General features: G+C 43.1%; 1 protein-coding gene across 2 annotated transcripts in view; it reads left to right on the top strand.

Annotated features, from left to right (window-relative positions):
- The first annotated feature begins 10,633 nt into the window (after positions 1 to 10,633).
- Positions 10,634 to 18,144, top strand: part of GFPT2 (glutamine-fructose-6-phosphate transaminase 2) — a 59,259-nt gene continuing 51,748 nt past the window's right edge. The window contains exon 1 of one of the 2 annotated variants that reach the window (XM_036748069.1): positions 10,634 to 10,997. In XM_036748069.1, the coding sequence (XP_036603964.1) occupies positions 10,991 to 10,997 (7 nt within the window). In that variant the 5' untranslated portion in view covers positions 10,634 to 10,990. Of the gene's footprint in view, positions 10,998 to 17,125; positions 17,199 to 18,144 lie in introns of those variants that run through there. The other variant, XM_036748068.1, reaches the window with a different exon arrangement.

Below are 18,144 nucleotides of genomic sequence, written 5' to 3' on the forward strand. Positions count from 1 at the left end.
TCCTTCTGGTTCTCCTCCCTCAACCTCATTCCCTCTCTTTATCTTTCACCCCTGACCTTTTATTCCCCCTCTCCCCCTCCCCCTTCTCCCCTACACAAATATGTTCTGCTCGGTATCAGACCATGTGGAGCCCTGGTGAGCCTGCTTCACGAAATGCATGATGTGATAGAGGGACCCTCATTGATTTAGATCATTCACAGGTAATGTTTGACTATTTCCTGTTAGTTTACTGCATGGGGCTGGAAAACATTTTAATTGGTAGCTGAGCTTGAACTGAATATGAACTTGAACTTTTATATAAAAGGACAAAATCTCTCTCTCTCTCTCTCTCTCTCTCTGTCTCTCTCTGTCTCTCTGTCTCTCTCTCTCTTTCTCTCTGTTTCCCCCTCTCTCTCTCTGTCTCTCTATGTGCCTCTCTTCCCCCTCTCAATGTCTCTCTCTCCATCTCTTCCTCCCTCTGTCCTCCCTCCCCTTCTTCCCCTCCTTCTCCTCTCCTCCCCTCACCCCCGTGGGAAGCTTCAAAACTGCAAGCCTCCAGTGGAGAGAGAGATAGCAGGCACTGCCACTGGCTGCCTTAACTCCCTACTCAAGCTAACATGTACTATGAAAACTATGACCTTGTGAGCTTCAAAAGGGTGAAAGAGCCACCAGAGGGCCAGCAGTTGGAGTCAATAGCAAAGTCTACTAGTACTCAAAGCGGCTGGGCCTGGTGAGGAGCCAGGCCTGAGGATTGACCTGCTTGATCCAAATCAGTAGCAGAGACACTGTGCCCTGAAAGAAGGGGAGGAACTGGTCCGTTGGCTATGATTCAGCCATAAGTGAACTTGCTGGGGGGGGGGGGGGGAGGGTGTGTTAATAGGTACCACCTTGTCCGATTCCATCCTCCCCAGGGTTCAAGATAGTAGGGGAGAATGGGCTCCCAGTTTCATAGTATACAGATATTGCTTTATCTTCTTAATAAATAGACCTTTGTGAAAGCTAATTGACGTTAATAGTTGATTGATGATGAGGACAAATCACCTGGTCAAAATTATATTGGAGCAGTAGTCATGCATTACATGATATTGGGAAAATATTAATTGGCAAAGATATTGGAAGGAATGCGCTAGACAGGAGCTTGTGAGCAATGGTGCTAGACAAACAGCTCTTCGGAGCTATCCTTGGAATTCTTGGGCAAAAATAAGCCAATAGCTAGAGACCCGGGGGGGGGGATTGGGAGTATGAGCTCAGAATCTATATATGTAATATATGTGTGTATGCATATAGAAATAAATATATACATGTATGTGTAATTCTTGACTGAAAGGGACAATTTTATGAGACTCTTTTTTTATTAGTGGAGACTGTTTCCTCAATACCCCATACCTATATGAGGGGCTGGTGGTGAGAGCTAAAGAGAAGGGAAGAGAGCTTCTTTTTTCTGGACTCCTCCGACTTTCAGCTTTAAAAGGAAAGGTGCAAAATTCAAACCTTTCTTCAGATTACTGAAGAGAGAGAAAAAACTCTGGAAAGCTGTTGACCTGAGACAAGCTGACAGTCTCCATCATGTCCCTATCCTCAGCTTGTTAAACTTCAGAGAATTTCCTCTTGGGTGAGATACAGTGCTGTCCTTTTGGATTGAGGCAAATGAGGGGTGGGGAACCTGTGACCTCAAGGCCACACGTGGCCCTCCAGTCTTCAAGTACGGCCCTTTGGCTGAATCCAAACTTCACAGAACAAATTCCCTTAATAAAAGGATTTTTTTTGTAAAACTTGGACTCAGTCAAAAGGCTGTACCCAAGGACCTAGAAGGCCACATATGGCCTCCAGGCTGCAGGTTCCCCATATCTGAGCCAAACTATCTCACTCTCAATGGGAGAATTCCTTCACTTTGTATTGTTTGGTACATATTCTCTTATGTATACTTTCTCTGATTTCTGTTTGCTATCTACTCGAATAAATGGGTTTGCTTTCTGTTTGCTATGTAATCTTTACTGTGGAACTAACTTCTAGTGGGAAAAGGATCAAGTCTTGAATATAAAGCTTGGGCCCTTCCTTTCCCATTAATGAGTAGTGATCAGAAGATTAATTGAACCTAAAATTACTCCCAGACTAACAATATTTAAGGGAACAGATAGATATAATTCTAGGCTGGTACCCCCTTTCTCTGAGGAAAGGAGAGTGGCCAGTCTCTGGCTTCCTTTCTGGAAGGAATTAAAGTCCCCTTTGGTGAAGGGTGAGGTGCGATGGAAAGAAACGCTAGAGTCTGTTCTTGCCTCTCTTCAAGCTACTTCTAGTCAGACCCATGTAGATGTAAATGATCCACACAGGCAACAACAAAGCAATGTAACTAGCCAATGAGCCAGGACCAGAATTAAATAGGAGATCAGGGTAGATCACATTTAAGAAATTATGCATTGTTTTCACTAATCCCAAATTGTTTGCTACTGCAAAAGCCTATTTCTTGAACACCAATGTTTTTCTAGTAATGCTCTATGGTTACAAATCATAAAATATCATAATCTCAGAAGGATCAAAATTACAACGGCAATGGAAAACTATGTGGTAGTGTAAATATGCTAAATCATTATTACTAATAATAACTCATGCATGTTGAAGACATCAGGGATATATACGACTAGAAAGGGGGGTGGCTTGGTCATATATTGAGAGTAAGAAATGATAGGAAACCTCAGTAGTACATTGCTCTCCTCAAGATATTAAAAGAACTAGAAGAAGGCCCATCTAAGTGTTCTCTTATGAGAGAAGATTGTTGGAATTAGAGGAATCTTAGTTGGACTTTTATATGTAAGATTATCTTGTGAGAGAAGGGGGGAAGCACATTCTAACACATGAAAGATGATGAACAAATTCCTGCTGGCAAGATGAAGAGACAGCAGGGAGACCATAGAATCTTTGGAGATAGGTTCTGTATCTTATTTGTCTCCTTAAGCTAGTATTAGACAAGAGTTCTTACACATAAGAAGTACTCAGTGGAATCATGGAGTCTCTGAGTTGGAAAGGAACAGGCTTTGTGAGGATAGGGGTACAGGGAGAGTTGAGCACCGGATAGAAAAAGAAAGAAATGGTTGGAGAGATAGGAGGAGGACCAAGAGAGTGAAGTGTCACAAAAGCCAAGGGAAAGAGTTTCAAGAAAAAAGAGATGGTAAGCTTTCAAGATTTGTGGCTACATGACATGAACAAGACAAAGCTTGAGATGGAGATCATCAGTTGAAATTGCTATTTGCATTTCATAATGCTTGCCATTCTCACACCATCTAGACAGTGTGAGAGGGACAGAGACAAATAAGATATCAATCCAGCCCTATAGGAGCTCATACTCAGGTACAGGTGAAAAGGTATGGACATGCCAATGCTTCAGGGATCTGTGCTAAGCTGTTGGTGGGCATAACCTCTCTCCACTGATGCAAATTTCATGGACTCTAAGACTCTAGTAGATATTTTCTTCTAGAGTTGCTATGGATGAAAATGTAAGGACTCTGCAACCAACATAGCAACAAACCTCTCCAACCTTAGGCTGATCCTTGGACAACATTCATGCACTCAGTTCATAATCAGGCCCAAGTCTGAAGCCTTTGCAACTTGGGAGGACCTCCTAGAACTTGTGATCTACTGGTAGAATCTCAGGAAAGTCAGGGTAGCCTCTGTGCTCCAGTGAGGCATTGGGGCAAGTTTTGTGGGCTGGAGTGGTGAGGGAATTCCACCAAAACACACCATGGCTGATGTGGGTGGAGGAGACAGAAATACCACCCTATACCCTTGCTGCCCTCTGGTAGAGGCTCATGGGTCACATTCTGCAATTCTGCTGCCTACCTAGGCTGATTCAATGCTCTCAGGATAGCAATCTTTCTTTTAAGGGCCACGAGAGGCGTACCCAATCTTTGGCCAACCTACAGCAGTCAGCTGCTTTATTTCCATTAAGGAAATATTCATTCTTCATAAAGGGATAACAGGGGAAGTATACATTTTTGCAGTTCATGTAACACTTTAGCACATCATCTCTCTGTTATCTGCCTCTTACTTTCTATGATTATGTTAACTAGGTTAAACCAACTGGCTCCCTTCCCAGACACCACCCCCACCTACATAGGACTTCAGTGAAGGCACATGCACACACATGCACAGATTGGCCTTGAAGAATGAATCTTTGTTGTTGTTTAGTCATTATAGTCATGTCCAACTTTTCATGACCCCATTTGGGGTTTTCTTGGCAAAGATAATGGAGTGGTTTGCCATTTCCTTCTCCAGCTCAATTGACAGATGAGGAACTGAGGCAAACAGAGTTAAGTGATTTGCCCAGGGTCACACAGCTAATAAGTGTCTGAGGCCAGATTTGAACTCAGAAAGATGAGTTTTTGTGACTTCTGGCCCAGCACTTTATCCACTGTGCCACCTAGCTCCCCCTGAAGAATGAGTAAAGTTCATATAACAGAGGAAAGGAAAAGGAAGATCATTCCAGTGCACATACATACAAGTAACTATCTAGACAAGAATGTGATTAATTCTTTAAGATCAACACAATAAACCAAAGGCCATTGGACTTCAGAGGACAGAAAGAATCTACCTAGCTGAATATACCATCAAGAATATACCAGAAGAACCAGACAAGTTTTTCTTCTTTTGATTCCATATGGTTGGGGGTTGGGCAGTGGAATTAGTTGGCATGATTTTGCATTTGAAATAGGTAAAATAAAGAGCATTAACTCTGAAGAGGAGATGCATACATCTTAGCTTTTACTCTAATGCTTTCTGTGAATCACCTTGGTGTGCCCTGGGTATGATCAGAGACTGTGACAGAAATGAGATTTCAATTAGAGATACATAGACATGAGCCAAGTGTACCTACTTACAGCCTATTTGCCAAGCAGCTTAGAAGCTACTGTTTGGCTTATTCATTCATTGAAGTGATACCACGTGACACTTGTGGAAAAGACATTGATGAGGGAGTAAGGCACAGTCCCTTGCTTTCAAAGGGCTCCCAGGGGGGAAAAGACATACATATGAATAATTATAGGGCAGGGCAGAGTGTGAAAAGGGCCATAGGTTTGGGCTAGGGAGGTTCTCAGAGTGGGAAAGATCACATCTGACTTCAGGATCTGGAAAGGCTCCTGTTGCTCCTTACCTCTGGAATGCCATTCTGCTTCTTTCCACCCCCTCTCATGTCAGCCTGTTGAAATCCCACCCATCTCTGAAGATACAGAAAATGTCCTTAGTCTTCCCTGAAACTACCCTCACAAGATAGGAACCTTTGTTCCCCTGAATCTCTTCATAATTTTAAATTGACTTTTCTGTACTTTACCATACTTCGCCTTGTAATATAATGATCCATGCAGGGCCTCTGGAAGTTCAAGCACATTGTTTCTCACTGGCAGGCACCAAGAAACATGGCTTAAAAAACAAGGTCACAGTTGTAAAAAGAAAAAACGAACATGAACTTTATAATAGGTGCTTCCTGTTTGTAGACATCAACTTGCATTCTGTATTTAAATCAATCGCTCACAATTTAAGAGAATTAAAACGGATTTTGTTTTGAAAAATTTGCAACAGCTCTTGAAATACCTAGAGGCATGGTAGATGTGGGTCACTGACCTCTGGTTTTAATTTGTCATGACCTGATCTTCCTCTGGAGTCCTTTATATGCCTCCTGGGTTTTTTTCTTTCTTGGCTCCTCTCTACTTAACCCTTTCCAGTTTTATTATATGCTCCATGATCAAGTTCTCTATACAGTACCTTGGGAAGCAAAGCCCAGGTCAGAGAACTAACAGATAAGGAAATAAATGCCTAAATTAGTAACTAAAAAAGACATGAGATCGATAGACGATAAAATCCTTGAGGAAAAGAACTCTTTAGTTTTGTTTTTGTATCCTTAGAGCTTAGTGTCTTGTACGGAATAGAGCTTAAAAATGCTTGTTGGATCATTGGGTGATAGAATCACGTGGTGATAAATACTCTATCAAAGGATTACAGCTCTAGAAGCTGGAGGGGACCTCAAAGGCCATCAAGTCCAACACTCATTTTAAATAAGAGGAAACTGAGTTGCAGGGAGGTTAAGTGACTTTCCTGAGGTCACAGAGGAAGCAAGTATCAGAGATTGGACTGGATTATTAGTATACCTTAGGGGTCTAGCTAACATGTCAAGAAGCACTTACTATGTTCCAGGCATTGTACTAAGCCCTGGGTATACAAATACAATCAAGGAATTTTCGACCTACTGGGGGGAGACGCCACATAAGAAGGAGCCAAAAAGGTTGAGGAGGGGGAAAACTGCCTATGCCCCTCTTCTCTCTCTGTTCCCCTATTCCCCACCTCCTTTAACCCCCATCTCTGCAGTTTCTGAACCCTGCTACCTATTTTGTTTTCAGAATCACAAAATCTCAGATTGAGGAGCAACATTAGAGATCATCTGGTCCAAATTCCCTCCCAGTATTGTAATTCCCTCCACTGCAACCTTGACAGGTAGTCATCTAGCAGCTGCTTGAACACTTCCAGTGGGGAGGGGAGAGGAGTTTCTAATCTCCCCAGACAGTCCATTCCATTTTGGGGCTTTTCTAATTGTTTGAAAGCTCTTCCTTATGTTGAGCTAAAAATGTACCTCCCTTATTCCTTCCCCCTCCCCCACATTGCTCCTAGCTCTAGCTCTATCCTCTAGGATGGAGCAGACTAAATCTGATCCCTCTTCCACTTGAGAGCCCTTCAATCATTAGAAGACAGGGTTCATAGCCCCCTTAGTCTTCTCTTCTCTAGGATAAACATTCCCTGGTTTTCTAGTTTTAAGTGTCCTTAAAATACAGCATCTGAAAGTGGACACAATACTCCCAAGTTTGGTCTGATGGATGCAGAGGCCCAGCAAGATTCACCTCCCTCTTCTGTATACAATTAGTGTGAGCACCAAATAGTCCATGAACCTTTTTAGCAGCTGTATCTTGCTGCTGGCTCATATTGAGCTTATGTTCATGAAAACCCCCAGGTGGCTGGGAAAACTACTTCAGTTCCATTTCTGGAAAAGGTTCTGGATCTCCCATTGAAAAGTATCTGGCCTACATTAGGTCCTGAGGGAAATTATTCTTAATAACAATTTTCTGGCACTGAATGATCTTATAATTGAAACAGGATTTCCCCTTTCTTTCTTTGTGACTCTTCTACCAGTGGGGTAAGAGGAGGCGGCGGCTGGCATTCTTGCATCTGTGGGAATTGGATTTGCTTTGTATTTGAGTCCCAGTTGCTAGAATTAAGAATTAGAAGAATATTACCTAAAAACTGAGCCCTCCAAACATTGAATTGTCATGCCTCCTACTCTCTCCTGAAACAGCCATCCTCTATGGTCCTCAGACCCTTTCCTGTCTTCCAAAGGAGGACCACCAGGGTAAACTGATAGCCCATGAGGCTGTCTGGGGCTTGGGCTTCTGCCCTTGGAGAGAAGGTACTCAGAAAAGACAGCAAAGAGACAAATAAAAGTGCAATAGAATGAGTATAGGCTTTGGAATTAGAAGATCTAATTTCTTATTTTACTTTTGTCATTTAATACCTGTGCGTCTTTGGGTAAATCACTTCATTTCTCTATGCCTTGGTTTCCTCATCTGTAAAAAGATGGGTTTGGACTAGATAGCCTCTTAATGTTCCCTCCAGCTCTAAACTATGTCCACCATGCTTCAGCTGCCTTCTCAGTCCAACCTTTTGGCCTCCTCCTATTGGTGAGTTTTTCCTAGAATCTCCATTTTGAGGAAGGGCTCAGCAAAGCCATCGCTCATTCTCATTCAGTCTTTGCCACCAGGCCCCAACATGGGTACCTTTCCCCATGCTAGTTTTTCAACCCACTTTTATGCATCGTCTTCCCCCTTTAAACTATAAGCACTTTGAGGTCAAGGACCACCTTTCTTTTTGCTTGTATTTATATTCTCAGTCCTACCTAGCATATAGTAAATGTTTAGTAAATGCTTGTTGATTTGACTTGACCTCCAGTGGATATCTCCATAGATACCCACGGCTACACACAATCTGTCTGCTGACAAGGATGGCCCTGGGAAATCCCATTCTGTACATCTTATGTCCTCTCTTCAGATATAGCCTCCTTTGAGTGCTCCTCCCCAAGCAGATAAGGCTAAAGGAGTGTGTGGCTCTCTCAGGCCAGACCCATGGCAACGTTTATTTGAATAGCACAGTAGGGGCCGGCCTATGGAGATGAGAGTTGGAATTCTGACAGCTGTAAATAAGATTATTTAGAAGTCCAATACTGCTGATTCTGCACAAACCATAGCTAGAAAATTATGCTTCTCAGGATGTCACTGTTTGTTGGGGTTCAGCAGAGATTGGTGGAACCTGTAGCTTCAGCATTCAGGGATTGGTTTTTTTGGGAGGGGGTCACAAGAAACCTTAACCCTGAAAACATGAGCCTCGTTGCCCCAAGGAAAGGAGGCCCCATACTTATGCAGTACCAACTAACTCCTATGCAGATGCCAAAAGTTCAACCCAAATTCTTGGGAACCTCTCTCAAAAAACCCCAGATTTTTTAAAAAATTACTTGAATCTTTAATGATTACATTACTTCATTTCTAAATATGTTGCTTTCTCCTCTTCTCAGAGGGCTTCTTCTTGTAACAAAGATTAGGAAAGCCATATGGAAGGACAGTTTTAGGTGGAGGGGAAAATGAAGAGTTCAGGTTGGGATCTATCTGCTCAACAATTAGACATCCCCCATTCTAGCAAAGGATTGAAAAAATAAGTCTGGAGCTCAGGAGAAGGGTCAGGACTTAGGGTATGGTATCTTCAATGGTTCCCTATTACCTAGGTAAAACCATAAGTTCCTCACCCTGGTATATAAAGCCCTCCATAATCTGGCTCCCATCTAACTTTCCAGATTTATTTCATATCACTGTCCTTCGTGAATTTTGTGTTCCAGCCAAATTGGACCACTAGCTGTCCCCAAAACATGACATGGCATCATCTCCTTTCTTCACATCTTTGCACAGGCTGTGTCCCAGACCTGAAATGAATTCCCTCCTTATCTCTGCCTCTTACACGTTCTAGTTTTCTTCAAAACAGCCTGTGTCACTTCCTACAGAAGCCTTTCCTAATCCTGCTCCTCTCCAACGTGCTCTCCCCTCCACTCTTTGTTGAATCTCCACCAGTGGAATGTAAATTTCTTTCAGGCCCCAACTCTACCCTTGTCTTAGTGCTTAATAAAAGTTTATTGAGTATAATTGAATTAGTAGAGATGATGGTTGAAGGCATTGGTTGGTCTAATGTATGGAAATATTCTCTTAGCACTAGTACCTCACGTAGGTTAGATAACCATAGAATTTCAGAACCACTCCCAGGACAGCACCCTAGGGAGCTGGTGAGTGTAACCCCAGGCACTGGAAAGCACTCAACCTCAACAAAAATGTTACATTCAGGTCTGTTGAAAGAACCAAGGAATGAATGTAGAATGAATGTGGTATAAATACAATAGCAAACTGTGCATTTGGGAGTTCTTTCACTAATTCAGTCTGTGACCTTGTCCCTTCACCTTTTTGACCTCTTCTCCTCATCTGTAAAGTGAGTAGGTCTGACCAGATGACTTCTAAAGGCCCTTACAGGCCTGATGTTCGCTATATGAAGGGGAGAGCTAGAAAGGGTGAGCGAGAGGGGGAGGGGGAGTTAGAGAAAGATAGCCATAGTAAACAAATCTCCCTTTCTTTGGCCCAGCCTAGTCTGGAGTAGAGGCGGTGGAGGGAAGGGCTGAAGGAAGTTACTTGCTTCATTGCCGGCCTTCGCACTGAGTCATGTGCGGGGGCTGGCGAGGGGTGCGCTAGATAACGCCCTGTGAGCTGCTGCAGCCAGAGGCCAAGGAATATTTTCCCGGGGTGGGGGAATTCAGCTTTTTTTTCCCCAAGACTGGACATGTATGTAGTGCTGCTACCTTCGAAACCCCAGAGAAATATACTAAATAGGTGTACTTATGACAAAATCCTAAAAAGACTCGGGGACAGATAGGAAATTCGACCCCACAGCGATGGTGCGAGCTGAGGGAAGGTAACTGCGGGTTGTCACGGTGCCCCTTCCCCCGACCCATTCCACCCCGTCGCCCCTACTTGTCCAGCAGGTAAATGGGGATGCCTCCCCAAGCCAGCTCAGCGTTCCCCTTGGGTGGGCTGACTTTCCAAAGGTGCCCTGGGGGTTGCTCCCAGCCTCCCTCTCCTCCCCCCGCCCCATGGCTTGCGCCTAATTCCCAGACATTTCATAAATGCCTTCCTAGGTCCCACTTCCTGACACCGCCCGCCGCCTCGCACCCCCACCGCCCCCACACAGCAGTCAGGCCATCTGCTGTCCACTATACTATGCAGCGCCGCCAGTGCAGACGCCACCCACTAGGCTCAGAGTTCCCGCTCCCTCTCCCTTCTCCTTTTCTTCCCTTTTCTCCCTCTGTTTCGTTTTCCTCCATCTCCCTTCCATTTCTCTCTCCTCCTCTTTTCTCCTCTCCCCTCCGCTCCTGTCCATCTCCCTCTATTCCCTCTCTCTTTTCCTCTTCTCACCATCGTCTTCAGTTTCTGACTCTCTCTTACCCTTCTTATTCTTCTATCCTTCATTGCCCCCCCCCCCTTCTTCCCCTAGGGATCTTCCCTCCCACCCTTCCACCGTTCCCAAGACAACCTGCAGCCAATGAGGAGCCGGAAAAGGAGGTGCAGCCGCTGCTCAGAGCCTTCACTCCCCAATCCACCTCCCCGACCGCCCCCCTCCCCAACTCCACTGGCTGGCCCCGCTGCACATAAGAGGCGTGCTTCGGGGCGGGCGCGGGACGTTGTGAGCGAGTCGAACTAGCGCAAGGAGGGAGAGGGAGGGCGAGAGGCGCCGAGCAGAGCGGAGCAGGGCTGAGCTGAGGTGAGCAGAGCAGAGCGAAGCCGAGCCGAACCGAGCCTAACCGAGCCGAGTTGACAGTCTGACAGTGGACGCACCGCTGGTACAGCCGCCCGCACGAGACACCAGACAACTAGGCAGAGCCGGAGCCGACAAGATGTGCGGTGAGTGAGGCCGAAGTGGACAGAGCCGCGGCTGCTGCCTCCGCCCCTACTGTCCAGTAGCCCAGCTCGGCCCGACCCAGCCGGCCCCCGCCCTAGCCCCAGACCGGGGCAGGATCGCGCCGCCGGCTCCGGAGCGTCGGGATCTGCCCGCTAGCCCCGGAGCATCGGGATCTGCCGGAAGGCGGAGCTCTGACCTGTCCTGGCCTTGGGAGGGAAGGGAGCCCCGAGCCCCACAATAGAGGTGTTTCCTTGCCCTAGAGAGAGGGATCTGTCCTCCTCCTAACAGAGAAGTCTGCCCACGTTCTCCGCAGAGGAATATGTCTACCCTACCCAACAGAGGAGACCGCCCCCCAGTAGAGAGAGGTACCCCCAAACAGGGATCCGAGCCCCCAGCAGAGGAGGAAGTCCACCGCTCCCAACAATGTATGCTCTCCCTTTAGAGGAGTATGTCTACCCCACCCAGCAACCCCGCCTCCCCCAGTAAAGGACTATGTCAGACCCGCCAACAAAGGAGACTGTTGTTACCCCCACCCCAAGAGGAGAATGATCAACTATCCCTGCAAAGGGGTTTGGTACCCTATATGTCCACTGCCGCCGAACATATAGATGATCTGTCTAGTTACAGCCTCCCCTCCTAATAGAGGAGGTCTTATCCTGCTCAGCAGAGGTCTGCCTCCCCCCACAATACTTCCTTTACCCCTCGAGTCCTGTCACTGATAAAGAGGAGATAACCCTAGAATCGTCTCTTCCCCCAACCAACCCAGGTCTGTCTTTGAGAAGGTTTTCCAACACAAATTCTCACCAAGCCTCTCATAAATAGGGAGAACCCTCCCTACTCTCCACACCCCATGACCCAGGGCTGTTGGGATGTAGCAGTGATTTTCCTTTCTCCCATGCACACATATTCCTTAGCTTGTAAAGGCAAAACTCACCTCTTCTCCTTCATAGTGGGAGCAGTGAATAGACCTGCCCATCCCCCTAGCCTGGGAAACCCAAGGATTCTAAATTCGCTCTTGCCTCACCTACCCCCCACCCCCAACTCGAGAGGTGTTACTGAGCTGCCCCCTTGGTGCTGTCACTTTCCTCCTCTTTCTTCTCATCTTTCTCCGTCTATTCCCCCTTCCCTTCTATCAGATAATGGGAGTCCCCAATTCCTTTTCTTTTAAGGGGGGAGGCCGAGTTGGGATGAATGTTTAGAAGCTCAGTTCTTGTTATAATCTAGGCTTGAAATGACCTTTTGGTTTAGTAGTTTTTCATGTTATTAACATATTGCTAAACAGAGCATATTATTAGCATATTGCTAAACAGGAAATGTGATGGGGGTGTGGGGGGGGGAAGGTGTTTCCTTTTAATAGGGATCTTTTGTGAGTCAAGGACAGTGGTTCCCTTCAGGTGAAGGCACAGAAGTTTGCTTTTCTCAGAATTAATAGTGTGGCATCATGGAGAACGAAGGACAGAGGGAAAGAAGTTCTACTGGCTGAGCTGTGAACATGCACACATCTGTAATCCCTTTAGACTTCCTCCTGATGTATCTGCAGCCAGTAAGACCCTCTGGAGAGTAGGAACAGGATAACTCCTGCTGGGACAAAAGGTCACTATGTCTTTTTTTTTTCCTAAAGTGGTATAAAGTTACTCAGAACCAACAAAATGTGGCTGAATACCAGGTCAAACTTTTTGAATTATGAAAGGTCTCTCACTGAGACCTTTCACAGTAACTTGTGTGGGCATTGCTGTATTTACAGGAATTGGACCTAGTGAAAGAGAAAAAGAGACTTTATATAGAATGGTTACACATTCCCTACTATTCATGTTAAAAATGGATTTGGATGAATAAAAATACTAATGGTATTTGCTTTTAGACTAATAAAATGTTAGGACTAGAAGGGCCCTTAAAAATCATGTTGATCCAACTCCCCTTAGGGGTAAAATGAGACCCAGAGAGTTTTGGGGACTTGCTCAAGGCAGTACAGCTAGTTTAAGGGCATTAAAATCCAGATTTTGTGACCAGTGCTCTTTGTATGTTTTACTTTAGGGCCTTTGAGAAGCTGTAAGTCTCAACTGACCAAGCCAGGACTTTAAAATTCTGAGCCTTCTCAACAAAAGTTTCAGGAAGTATCTCTGTCATTTGTCATTTACAAAATAAACAGAACTCCTAGAGAAAGGCCTTTTGTTTTGTTCCCAAAAAGATTAAAGAGGCTACTTGTGGGGTATTTAGACTTGCTGAGAGGAAGAAAGGAAGCATTTGGGGGTTGTCTCCTTAGACCTGTGATACACAGAGGTACACCTTTCTGACTGTAGTCCTAAGAGGTTTCATAGATTTTGTAGTTAATGAAAACTTGTTGATTCATTCATTCAGCTGGAAAAGACTTTAGCATTTAGATAGTCCGGCCTTCTCATTTTACAAATAAAAGAACTGAGGTTCTGAGAGATGGAGAGACTTGCTGGAGGCTAAACAGGTAACCCAGATCCAAATCCACTGCTTTTTCCTTTATGCCATAATGTTTATCCACCACACCCCTAAAAAGACACAACTCCATACCGTTGCCTGAATAAGCTCCCTAAAATATTTTCTTCATCATACCTCTCTTTCTTAGAAACGTCAATGGCTCCTTATTGTGATAGTTAAAATCCATACTTCATACCAAATATTTAAGGTCTTCCACTGTCTTAGCCCTCCCACAACACTTCACACCAATAGAATGATTCTACTACTCACTGTCCTTTCCACCCCAACTATCCAAATCTCTGCCAATGCAATCCTTTTCATCTCAAACACCATTCCTATTCTGTTCTATATGCCTAAATCACAATTTCTAAGGACAGGGTCAAGTGCCATTACCTTTTGGAAAACTTACTTTACCTCACCTTAGTCCATTATATGAATGAATATAGCACCTACTGTTTATGCCACTCATATTGCTTTACAATACTAGACATCTTTTAATGTATATATTTCCTATCTCCTTAAGGAGATTGCAAGTTTCTTGATGGCAGAAACAGTCTTACTTCAGTGAATGTTTTTGTGTGCATTACAGTGTCTTGCACACAGAAGACACTTAATAAATGTTTGTTGGCTGACTTATCCTATGCTAAGGACTAAGGAGATTCAAAGGTTAGATAATATACCATTCCTGTTATCATTGTCTTATAATATACACTTATAGACTTATAGTCTAGGGAGGGAGAAGAGGGTAATATATGACATTTATATAAATAACTATAATACATGATAAAGGTAAAAGAGATTCAGGGATACAAGGAACATTATCATCTTTGGTGGGAGGAGAGAAAATAAAGGTCTTATCATTTTGGTTCAGAAACACTTATTTGTATCCTCCATATTACCTTGTCCATGGTAGTATCGATTCATTGATTCATTCATGTAACATTTATTAAATACCCACTGTGTGTAAGTGCCCTGAAAGGCAGTGGGAGATTATCATAGTGAGCATTTATATCATGCTTTAAGATTCACAAAGCACTTTACAAATATTATCTCATCTTCACAACAACCTTGGGAAGGAGGTGCTATTATTATCCTCCCTTTACAGATGGGAAAATTGAGGCAGACACATTAAGTGACTTGCCCAAGATCATCCAGATAGGAAGAATTTGGGACAGGATTTGAGCTTAAGTCTGTCTGACTCCAGGGCCACACAGAAATAGAGAACTATACTATACAGTACTATGTGATAAGTGCATTTAAGATATTAGAAACAAAGCCTTAAAAGCATTTTGAGATCTGAGTGGGAGATCAGGGAAGGCTTCATGAAGGATGTAGCATTTGAGTTGGGTTTAAAAGAAAGAGGTGAGAAGTGGAAATTAGGTCCTAGAATGCCAAGCAAAGGAGTTTATATTTTCTTCCAGAATAGAGGTTGAATGAAGACAATCTTTTAAAAAGAAAGGCAAAGAAAAGTGGGGTTTTTTTAAACTTTTGAGAAGCCTGTGGGACATCCAGGTAAAGACAGCCAATACACAGTTAGTGATCTAGAATTAGAGCTCAGGAGAGGGCTGGATGTATGTGTGTGTGTGCACGCCTATGTATATATACATATATATGTACACATAACATCTGCATATATATGATGACTGCTTCCATGGAAGCAAATCAAGTAACCAAAGGAGAAGGTATACAGAGAAAAGAGAAAAGATAGAGCTTGGGGCACACCAATCTACACACAGATGGAGATCCAGCAAGAGTCTGAGGAAAAATGGTCAGACAAGTAGGGAGAGGACCAAGAGAATGTGGTGTCACAAAAATCTAAAGAAGACAGAGCATATGCTTTTGCTTGGTATAAACTAGATTTTTATGTAGTCAGAGCTCTAGAGTCAGAGATTATTGAGAGGATTGTGATCCAGAAGAAAGAAGATAAAACTAGGAATTAGAAAATTTAGATTCTTAGCCCCTGTCTTGCTATTCTTTTTAGGGCAAGTTATTTTAACCCTCTGGGATTCCGTTTCCTCATCTATAAAATACAAGAATTTGACTAAATTGTCTCTAAGGTCCCTTCCAGGTCTGACATGGTATGGCTTTTATAATTCAATTTAACAAGAGTCTGCTGATAAATGTGTAGGGGGGGCAGAGTGCATACAAACTTTTACATTTATATCATTAACAATTTTTTAATCCTAAACAATCAACAAAAACATTTGATTTGTTGTAGTGATTGCTGACTTCTGAGGTATAATTGCTCATGCTGAAAATTTAACAAATGGCTCTCAGCAAGCCAGTTAGAGCTGGCTCCAGCACACCTCTGAATTCAACATACAACTTTTAAGCATTTATTGTATGCAGAACACTATCCTAGGTGCCTAGAGAAATACTAAGTTTAATAAGACATGATTCCTGCCCTCACAGAGTTTGAAATCTAATAAGGAGAAAAGACACATACCTTGCTAACATAAAATTGTGTGATGGTTTTGAGAGATATACAGCAAAGTACTACATGAGGTCAAAAAGGGAATGCTATTAGCAACAGTGGGACGAAGAAGGATCAAAGGAGACTTCATGTAGTAAGCTAGCACTTGAATCACATATAAAGTATTGTTAAGAGTTCAAAAGGTAAGGAGAGGGAGGGAAGACATGTTATACTTAGGACATCGCATGAACAAAGATTTGGAGGCAGAAAAGTGAAGGATATATTGGGGAGAGAGAACAATCTAATTTAGTTAGAGTGTGTGAAGGAGAGTAATGTGAGCTAAGATTGGAAGGCTAGGTTGGTCCCAGTTTGTATGGAGGGCCTTGAGTACTAAACAAAGGCTTTAGAACTTGACCTAATAGGCAATACGGAGTCACTGAAATTTTTCAGTAAAGGAACAGTATTGCCACATCTGCGCAATATTCCAGAATAACTTTCCATTCAGTGTATTTCCTCTGCAGCAGACCCATATTGACTGAAATGGTGGACTTTATAAAGGTGGTTATTCAGTCTTGATAGGTAGAGATTACAGCCCTGTTCCCTAACTTCTAGTTAGAGAACCCATTACCTTATAAGGCAGCCCATGTCAATTTTGGACAGCTCCAGTTGTTAAGACATTTTTTTTTCCTTATGTTGTGCTAAATCTGTTTTCCTATAGCTTCCACCCATTTGTCTTAGTTTTGCCCTCTAGAGCTACATAAAATGTCTATTCCTTCTACATGCTATTCCTTCAATATTTCAAGATAATTACTAAGTTTCTCTTTATTTAAGTTATTAAATTACTTTAAGTTATTAAGCTATTTTATTTAAGTTTCTCTTCTCCAGGTTAGGCATTCCTAGTTCCTTCAACAATTCCTTATATAAAATGATTTAGAGACCCTTCTGGATATATGACTTTTCCAGTGTTTCCTTTAAAATACAGCACATAGAACTAAACAAAATCTTCCAGGTCTGCTCTGACCAGTATAGAATACAGCAGGACTATTATATCCTTGTTCCAAATACCATATTTCTGTTAACATAGACTAAGATCATATTAGCTTTTTTTTGGCAGTCACTTTAGAGTGACTCACTGAGTAGCAAATTTATGGTCAACCAAATCTCCTAAGCCAGGTCCTCCCCTGTCTCTGTACTTATGCAGCTAGTTTGTTGAACCTGAGGGAAGGATTTTACATTTGTCTCTGTCAAATTTCATTTTACTAGGTTCAGCTCAGCACTATGACTTGTTTGGATCACTTAGCGTATTGGTTTCCCAGCTTTATGCCACCTGCAGATTTGATAAGTATGCCTCCATTCTTTTGATAACGTTAAATAGATAGGATGATAGATGACCCTGTGATCTGCCACCGCAAACCTCTTAAAGAAATGAGAGGGTCGGTAGAAATATTGGGGGGAAAATGGAGCTCGGAGAAAAACTTACATATTATTATGCTTCTTTATCCACCAGCTAGGGAAGAGGGTGGACAGACATCATCTTAGCTCTGATATAATTAATGCAGTGGATTGTGCATGAGGCCAAGGGTCAGGAAGACCTGAGTTCAAATCTGGCCTCAGATACTTACTAGCTGTGTGACTCTGGGCAAGTTAACCCTGTTTGTCTCAGTTTCTTCATCTGTCAAATGAGCTGGAGAAGGAAATGGCAAACCACTCTAGCATCTTTGCCAAGAAAACACCAAATGGTTTCAGGAAGAGTTGGACAGGACTGAACAAGAGCAGCAGCAGCTGCAGCAGCTCTGATATAAATATATTCACTAAACAGCCTTCAAATCTACAGTTTTGTTTCACAAAACCAAACTAATGTTCATGTCAGTAGCAGCAAATGTGAGGTCTTTTCTATCAATTTAGTACTCCCTAGGGTGTGGCAATCAGGGCTCGGTTCCAGGACCCAGAAGTTTAGAGGTCCTTTCTTCAGCAGGATAGAAATAACTGAGCTTAGTATCTAGTTAGCAGAAATAACTAGTTAGTGATCCAAAGTGACATGAGGAGAACATTGTACACAATACCAGCAATATTTAACAGTAATCAGTTGTGAAAGACAGCCACTCTGATCAATACAATGATTCAAGACAATTCCAAAGGACTCACAATGAAAAATGCTATCCATCTCCAGAGAGAATGGATAAACTCTGAGTGCAGATCAAAGCATAATTTTTTCCCTTTATTTTTTGCTTTTTTAATTTTTGCAACATAGCTAATATGGAAATATGTTTTGCATGATTTCACATGAA

The sequence above is a fragment of the Trichosurus vulpecula genome, chromosome 3, assembly GCF_011100635.1.
Source record: "Trichosurus vulpecula isolate mTriVul1 chromosome 3, mTriVul1.pri, whole genome shotgun sequence".
In the NCBI taxonomy this organism is placed as follows: Eukaryota; Metazoa; Chordata; class Mammalia; order Diprotodontia; family Phalangeridae; genus Trichosurus; species Trichosurus vulpecula.